Source organism: Lampetra planeri, chromosome 18, assembly GCF_965212315.1.
Source record: "Lampetra planeri chromosome 18, kcLamPlan1.2.h2, whole genome shotgun sequence".
Lineage (NCBI taxonomy): Eukaryota > Metazoa > Chordata > Hyperoartia > Petromyzontiformes > Petromyzontidae > Lampetra > Lampetra planeri.
In genome coordinates this window covers 6,750,611-6,759,229 of record NC_136124.1, presented here as the reverse complement: position 1 = coordinate 6,759,229, position 8,619 = coordinate 6,750,611, and the positions used below count along the sequence as shown (strand labels likewise).

Sequence of the window (8,619 nt, the reverse complement as noted above, 5' to 3'; positions counted from 1 at the left end):
CAGCATTTTTGTGTGCGTAGCGTCAACTACAGTCTATCGCTGTCCACTCCCTTACGTTTTTCACTCGTCGTATCTCTCACGCACACATTTTAAATTTAAACAACTGTCACGCATAGAATATTTATAGAAATACTTTATAAACACAACACATTTAAACAAAACACATGTACTGTAAAATATAAACATTACGGGCTGGAATGACACACCCCACCCTTACCATTATTCCTTATGGGAAAATTATTCCCCGCTTAACGCAAATTCACTTTGTGCAGAAATTTTCAGGAACGCAACCCCCGCGTTAAGCGAGGACTTGCCATTCTGACTCGGGAGAAGATGTTATTTCAAAGCCTCTACGTGTCTCCCACCAATCTCAGTACACATCATGATCGAACACTCCCGAAGCGCTGCGTTCAACATGACCAGTGTGGTTTGTTTACAACCATCAGTGATACGCAAGCCAAGGTTATTGCTATCTCGAGTTTTTTTTGTCTCGCAGACAATTTTCTGTCATCCCACAACAGAAAATTCCAGTGGGGTCATTTCAGGTGAATGGGAGAGCCATGTACACGTTGCACAAATGCCTCTTGTAAACCATTTGCATACAGCACAATACCATGGTCATTATAAATGAGGCATAGATACATGAACCACACCTGAGCATCCTACCATGGCCACTGCAAACAGTGCATTGGCTCGCTGGATTATTAAAATTCACTGGCAATGTCATGGACTTTTCCAACACGGCAGCATTCAACATCCCGTACTGAGGCTTTGCATTCATGCAGCACCTGCATTTCTTCATGTTAACCAGATGGTTTGTTTATTATCAGTTTGCCCACAACCCTCCCTCCATGCCTGCTCCATCCACTTTACAATCTCAGGTCACAACTTAACCAGTCTGCCAAGGCTATGCTTTTCTAGATTCGAAGCTTTCGTGACTGCAAGGATTCATACTCTTAGGTTTTTTCGGTAAAGTCACGTAGGTAAAAAATTAAATTAATAAAAGTAGTAATAGAAATAAAATAATAAATCACGACGTTTCTCAGGCAACACAAGTCTCTGTCATCAGGTGGGACCGTCAGCTAGATTTACTGTATCGTGATTTATTATTTTATTTCTATTATTACTTTTATTTTTTACCAACGTGACTTTACCGATAAAACCTAAGAATACAAGGCTATGCTGTTGCTGCCCATATTAACCAAGAGAGGACATGTAAATATGCATCAACAATCCTCTGTCACCTGCACGCTTCCTGTTTTTACACCAATGGCAGATACCCACTACTTTATCTTCGAGGGACGCATGTCCACACTCCTGTGTGTAAAGGTGCATGTGTTTATTCCAAAACATTAAGTAAGCCCTCGCTTATCACGTTCACACAACGCTTTTTCGCTGAAAACATTAGGGTACGCTTCGCTCAATGTGGTACGCGCCTGTTCTAATGCGGTTTCTGACCGGTCGATGAGTAACTACTTGGAGCTGCACGGAATGATATCGCAACGTGGCGGCGTATCCTCGGGTTATGTCACGCCATGTTACCGTGTGTGTACATCGTATCTCGGCAAACTTTGTTGTTACTTTGTGGGGAAACTTCGCTTAATGCATTTTTCAGAAATGAATCTACCGCGTTAAACGACTTGCAGTAATTGATGGGAAATGTAGCCATCTTCGACCTCTATTGCAAAAACTTAGGACTTGTCTGAGAATTAATTGAGACTCGGTGAGGCTTGTGCAAACAAATTTAATAATAATATGCAGTCACGACTTACATTGCGTTACATTTCTTGGAAATGCGGCAAGGTCTTTACACGACAATGAGAGACAGGAATATGAAATGTAAATACGAAATGTGTTTATATCCCCCCCCCCCCCACATTCTTCATGAAGAGACGTTTAAGAGAGTTCAAACAAAGACTAAAGTCGGTTAACGTGCGTCCACGGTCTCCGCTTGCTCGCTATGTGGGTAGCCTCTACATCTGCCCCTTGCTGGAGATGCGCCGTGCGCACTCGAGCAGCGAGTTGTGTATGTCCTTGGCGCAGGAGATCTGGGACTTGATCATGGCGAGGTACTGCCCGTAAGACAGGCTGTCGGCCTGTGTGGCGTCCAGTTTGGTGGCCGTGGGCACGAGGCTGGGGGAGTGCTTGGCGCTGTCCACGCTCTGCGAGATGCACTCGTAGCCCAGCCTCTGCGATGCACGTTACGCACAAATTCATCTACACAAATTCATCTACACAACACGAATATTTATTCATGCTGGAGGAATCCGATGAGCTATAAAGCTTTTTTTACAGATGTCCAGTAGGGGTGGGTAATAATGTTACAACAGTACAAAAACGTAATACAAAGTCCAAGAAAGGTAAACAAATCACCCAAAAAACATACAAATAAAACTAAACCATCCCCATCCTACCAGGCAAAGCCCACGTGTTTCTACGTAAGAAAGTCGATATACACACACGTGCAGCCTTGCACCCCTTTTTATTTTTCAGAAGCGACCTGGCCACATGATAGCGCAACCTTTCGGCTTATCTGGAAAATTAAAGCAGCAAAATAATCTAAATGCATGTTTCTACGTACACTCCACCAGGCTCAACAGGTAAGAGCGGTTGGTTGTGATCGCTTTCGAGTTGGCGCAACTAAAAATCGGCTGCAACTGCTTTTTTCCACATCCGAACGAGTAGTTGTGCAACGAGGAAGTGAAATGCCATTGAGGATTGTAACCTTAGTTGGCTCATGCGCACGTCATGAAATGCGTCGCTGAGTTGTGGATCGGATCGCCCTGGTGTGGACCCGGCCTCACGGACAGCCGATTGCGACATCTCTGTGACGTCCAGTCGGATAACTGTAAACATGCGACTTATTAAGACGTGGCTCGGAGCGGCAATTCACGACGACTTACCAAACACAACTCGATCTGATCGCAGATGGCATAAAACTCCTCCAGGCACTTGTCAAATCTATGAATGGGCGAGTCACTGCTCTTCCTGAAGGAGACAAAGGCATGACAGTACATTCCTTGCGCAACATCACTTCCCCCTCTGCACATACACAGCCGGACGTAGACTGGCAAGTGTGGATATGTAGGTTGTTGAACTTCTTTTGCACCGTACATAGCCAACCGTGCTTTCTGAACACAAACGTTTTCCCCCCAATATCGACATAGGGGTCGTCCATAAATGACGTCACGCGATTTTGGACGATTTTTGACCCCCCCCTCGTCACACGGCGTCACAAAAAGTCAGACCCCCCTCAAATATGATGTCACAAAGCTCTGCCCTCCCAAAAACCATATTTCCATTTTGAAAATAAAACATGCTTTAAACCATTTTGAAAATAAAACATGCTTTAAATCGATTTAAATTATTGTCATTGTAGTGCGTATTTAATGTGGCGCTGCATTCTGATGTAGGAGAAAACGCGTATTAAAAAGAGTTGGAAAGCTTACATTTAGCATAAAATTAACTTGAAAATATTCAGCGTCTAACTAAAACTGCAGATGTTCAAAATATTATATTGAAATTATCTTATAATTATAAAATATTTAAAGTAATTATAACTATAAAAAATACTTGAAACTTCGTAGTAGAAAGAAGCAAAATGGAGAGTACAATTATAACAATCATTCATTCCAGAGAATGAAAAGCCCTGGTAGAATCAAAATGTTTAATAACAATTTTAAAAAATGTTCAAAGTGTATGCTTCTCCATTCTCCCACGGAGAAGCAAAATGCTCCTTCATGGAATAAATTAAAGATGACCTTAGTACATTAAATAATCAAATAGTTAATAATGAAAATTAATCTAAATTAGTGTTGTAACAATTCTATATTTATTTAAAGTTGCGCATTTTGATGTGACGTCCCATTTCTCAACCCCCCCCTCGTCACAAATGTCTGACCCCCCCCCATAGGTGCGTGACGTCATTTATGGACGGCCCCATAGCCAACCGTGCTTTCTGAACACCAACGTTTCCCCCCCAATATCGACATATATATATACACACACAGAGTCCTGCACTAGAATTGTAAGAAACCCAAAGGGTGGAAAAACTAAGTGTGCAATGGAGATCTGCAATGCAAGTGCTTCTCACAAGCCATTATCAATCGCCGTGTTCTGGTTCAGGTTCTGAGCAGCAATTTTCATAAGATTCTGTAAACAAACAAAAAAAACACGCGTCACAATCCCGTTAGAGCCCAACTATAACATGTGCACATTTCTGCTGATTAGAATGTAGGGAAAGGCTCTGCCTCATCATGTTTGTGTTTTACCTGCACTTCTCCCGTGTTCTACCCGTGCCGTTCCCGTGCTGTTCCCGTGCTATACCCGTGCCATACCCGTGCCGTTCCCGTGCTATACCTGTGCCGTTCCTGTATTCAATCCATACGACTCCCGTGTTCTACCCGTGCCGTTCCCGTGCTGTTCCCATGCTGTTCCCGTGCCGTTCCCGTGTTTCCCAATGCCGTTCCTGTGTTCTACCCGTGCTATACCCGTGCTATACGCGTACCGTTCCTGTATTTTATCCATACTACTCCCGTGTTCTACCCGTGCCGTTCCCGTGCTATACCCGTGCCGTTCCCGTGTTTCCCAATGCCGTTCCTGTATTCTATTAATCCTGTTCCTGTGCTATACCCGTGCCGTTCCCGTGCTGTTTCCGTGCTATACGCGTACCGTTTCTGTATTCTATCCATCCTGCTCCCGTATTCTACCCGTGCCGTTCCCGTGCTATACCCGTGCCGTTCCCGTGCTCGACCCGGATGTAGTTACATAGCCGGGTCACCCCGGTTGAATTCCTACAACTACAGCGTGCGGCGCGAGTCGTTAAAAGTTTGTGAAACGCCATGGAAGAGAAAGACAAAGACGCGTGTGCGCGGGGAGGTGAGCGGAGACGAGTGACCGATCGAGGGGACCGACCCCCCCGGGCGGCAACTCGCGCCGCACACAACAACAGCAGCCGGGATTTGAGTGCCGTTACCTGCAGACACTCCTTGAGCTGCGGCAACAGCATCTTTACTCGCGCCACGGGGTCAAAGTCCTGCTGCTGCTGTTGTTGCTGCTGTTGTTGTTGCATTTGTTGTTGCTGCTGCTGAGCACCGAGCGGAATCGCCATTGCGTCTCTCCTGCTCGTCACGTGACGTCGTCGCGCCAGGTTCTGCGCGGCAACGTCACGCGCGAGACTTCGGGGTGACGTCACCGCCCCAGGCTTTGCGGGGTGACGTCACCGCGCCAGGCTTTGAAGGGTGACGTCACACGCGAGACTTCGGGGTGACGTCGACGCACCAAGATGTGTGGGGACGTCGCTGCGCGACTTTCCAGGGTGACGTAATCGCGCCAGGCTTTGCGGGGTGACTTAATCGCGCTAAGCTTTGCGGGGTGACGTAATCGCGCCAGGTTTTGCGGGGTGACGTAATCACGTCAGGCTTTGCGCAGTGACGTCACCGCGCGAGGCTTTGCGTAGTGACGTAGCGCGCGAGATTGAGGGGGGGGTGTGACGTCACGTGATGAGCTGTAGATACGCAACGGTGAGACTTTGTTGTGTAAACAAATTTAATAACAATAAGCAGTCACGACTTCCATTGCGTTACATTTCCTGAAAAGTGCTTTACACGACAATGAAAGACGAGAATATAAAACGTCAATACGAAAATTGTGTTTTTCACCCTGCCCCCCCGTTCTCCATGAAGCGACATTTAAAAAAGAGAGTTCAAACAAAGATCAAACTCAGTCAACGTGCGCCCACAGTCTCCACTTGCTCACTCCGTGGGTGGCCACTACATCTGCCCCTTGCTGGAGATCTCCCGTGCCCACACGAGCAGCGAGTTGTGTATGTCCTTGGCGCAGGAGATCTGGGACTTGATCATGGCGAGGTACTGCCCGTAAGACAGGCTGTCGGCCTGCGTGGCGTCCAGCTTGGTGGCCGTGGGCACGAGGCTGGGGGAGTGCTTGGCGCTGTCCACGCTCTGCGAGATGCACTCATAGCCCAGCCTCTGCAATGCACGTCACGCACAAATTCATCGACACAACACGTGCGCGACTGGCACCTTCGGTGTACAACCACTAAGTATAACAATCATACTCCCGCATCTCCGATTAGCATGGTTTAGAATGAGATTTATTTATACTGGAGGAATCCGATGAGCTATTAAGCTCTTTTTCACAGACGTCCAGTAGGGGCAGGTAAGAATGTTACAACAATACAAAAACACGATCGGAGTACAAGAAAGGTACACAAATCACCCAAACATACAAATAAAACTGAAGCATCCCCATCCTTTCGATTTAAAGCTTTCGTGACTGCAGGAATTCATCTTCTTGGTTCTTTCGGTAAAGTCACGTAGAAGGGAAGTAATAAAATAATAAAAATAAAAATAATAAAATAATTCTCACGACGTTTCGGCCACAACGCAAGCAGCCGTCCTCAGGTGAAGAACAGGTCTGTCGGAAAGACAGCGTCTGAATGTATTTTATTATGTTTTATTTTTATTATTTTATTACTTCCATTCTACGTGACTTTACCGAAAGAACCAAGAAGATGCATCCCCATCCTACCAGGCAAAGCCCACGTGTTTCTACGTATGGTGTGAAAGAAAGTCGACTTAGAAACACACACATGCGCCCTTGCACACCTTCCGGCACAATAACGCTTTGTGGCACGCTCCGCCAGGTGTCGGCAGGTAAAAGCGATGGTTCTCGAGATGGTGCAACTTAACATCGGCTGCAACTGCTTTGTCCGCATCCGAACGAGTAGTTGCGCAACGAGGAAGTGAAACACCATTCAGGACTGTAACCTTAGTTGGCTCATGCGCAGCACAACGGATCGGATCGCCCTGGTGTGGACCCGGCCTCACGGACAGACGATTGTGACATCTGTGTGACGTCCAGTGCCTGACCAGATAACTGTAAACATGCGACTTGTTAAGACGCGATTCGTAGCGGCAATTCACGACGACTTACCAAACACAACTCGATCTGATCGCAGATGGCATAAAACTCCTCCAGGCACTTGTCAAATCTATGAATGGGCGAGTCACTGCTCTTCCTGAAGGAGACAAACAAAGGCATCACGACAAATCCCTTGCACAACATCACTTTCCCTTCTGGACATACACAGCCGTACGTAGACTGGCAAGTGTGGATATGTATGTTGTTGAACTTCTTTCGCACCGTACGTAGCCAAACGTGCTAACTGAACACCCAACATTTTGCCCCAAATATCGACATATATTTTCACACACACAGCCCTGCATTAAAATTGTAAAACTCCAAAAGGTGGAAAAACAAAGTGTGCAATGGAGATTTGCAATGCAAGTGCGACTCACAAGCCATTATCAATCGCCGTGTTCTGGTTCAGGTTCTGAGCAGCAATTTTCATAAGATTCTGTAAACAAAACAAAAAAACACGCGCCACAATCCCGTTAGAGCCAAACTATAACATGTGCACATTTCAGCTGATTAGAATGTAGGAAAAGGCTCTGCCCCCGTCATGTGTTTGATTTACCCGTGCTGATTCTGTGCTGTTCCCGTGGCAACCAATGCCGTTTCCATACTCTACCCGTGCTGGTCCCGTGCTTTCCCAATGCCGTTCCTATATTCAATCCATCAAGGCCGTAATTATAATATATATTGGGGGGGGAGGGGGGGGGGACACATCCCCCCCAATATTCAAATATGCTCAAAATGTCCCCCCCAATATATTGCTATAAAATAGATTGCTGTTTATATAATTGTGGTTATGGTTGCACTTTATGAATCACTAATCTCTGCCATTACATACAATTAAACAAGAAATTTTAAAAAAGAAAAAAACACCAATGTAATACAATACATTATTAGACATTATTATAAAAAATAAAAAGTCCATCCTATGTGTTAGTTATTTTTTTTATATTTTAGACAGGAAATTATTTTCAAATTTAATTTTTTTTTTTCTGGGGGGGGGACCCCCAGACCCCCTGGAAGATTTGCTCCCCCCCAATGTTGACTCCATGGCTACGGCCTTGCTATCCATAATGCTCCCGTGTTCTACCCGTGCCGGTTCCGTGCTCTACCCGTGCCGTTACCGTGCTATACCCTTGCCGTTACCGTGCTATACCCGTGCCGTTACCGTGCTATACCCGTGCCGTTACCGTGCTCTACCCGTGCTCGACCCGGATGTATTCCCATGGCCGGGTCACCCCGGTGAATTCCTACAACTACGGCGTGCGGCGCGAGTCGTTAATAGTTCGTGAAACGCCATGGAAGAGAAAGACAAAGACGCGTGTGCGCGGGGAGGTGGGTGGTGAGCGAAGGCGAGTGACCGATTGAGCCCTTCGAGACGCCGACCCCTGCGCGGCCATCAACACGCGGTCATCAACACGCGGCACCGCACACAGCAGCAGCAAGCAGCAACAGCCGGGGCAGCATTTGCGAGTCGTTACCTGCAGACATTCCTTGAGCTGCGGCAGCAGCATCTTCACCCGCGCCACGGGGTCAAAGTCCTGCTGCTGCTGTTGTTGTTGCTGCTGCTGTTGCGGCTGAACACCGAGCGGAGTCGCCATCGCGTTCTCAACTGCTCGTCACGTGACGTCATACGCGAGGCCCTTGCGCGGTGACATCAACAGCGAAGCCCTTGCGCGGTGA

General features: G+C 46.8%; 2 protein-coding genes across 2 annotated transcripts; both read right to left on the bottom strand.

Annotated features, from left to right (window-relative positions):
- Positions 1 to 1,724: 1,724 nt before the first annotated feature.
- LOC144723558 (mediator of RNA polymerase II transcription subunit 29-like) lies at positions 1,725 to 5,215 on the bottom strand. Its single transcript, XM_078602398.1, has 4 exons — positions 4,976 to 5,215; positions 4,094 to 4,152; positions 2,904 to 2,988; positions 1,725 to 2,189 (listed from the first exon to the last, which is right to left on the bottom strand). Exons 1-4 carry the CDS (start codon positions 5,108 to 5,110, stop codon positions 1,974 to 1,976), a joined length of 495 nt encoding a protein of 164 aa, XP_078458524.1. The 5' UTR covers positions 5,111 to 5,215; the 3' UTR covers positions 1,725 to 1,973.
- Positions 5,216 to 5,529: 314 nt separating this feature from the next.
- On the bottom strand, positions 5,530 to 8,597 carry LOC144723559 (mediator of RNA polymerase II transcription subunit 29-like). The gene is made up of 4 exons (XM_078602399.1): positions 8,418 to 8,597; positions 7,320 to 7,378; positions 6,955 to 7,039; positions 5,530 to 5,987 (listed from the first exon to the last, which is right to left on the bottom strand). Exons 1-4 carry the CDS (start codon positions 8,535 to 8,537, stop codon positions 5,772 to 5,774), a joined length of 480 nt encoding a protein of 159 aa, XP_078458525.1. The 5' UTR covers positions 8,538 to 8,597; the 3' UTR covers positions 5,530 to 5,771.
- Between the last annotated feature and the right edge of the window lie 22 nt (positions 8,598 to 8,619).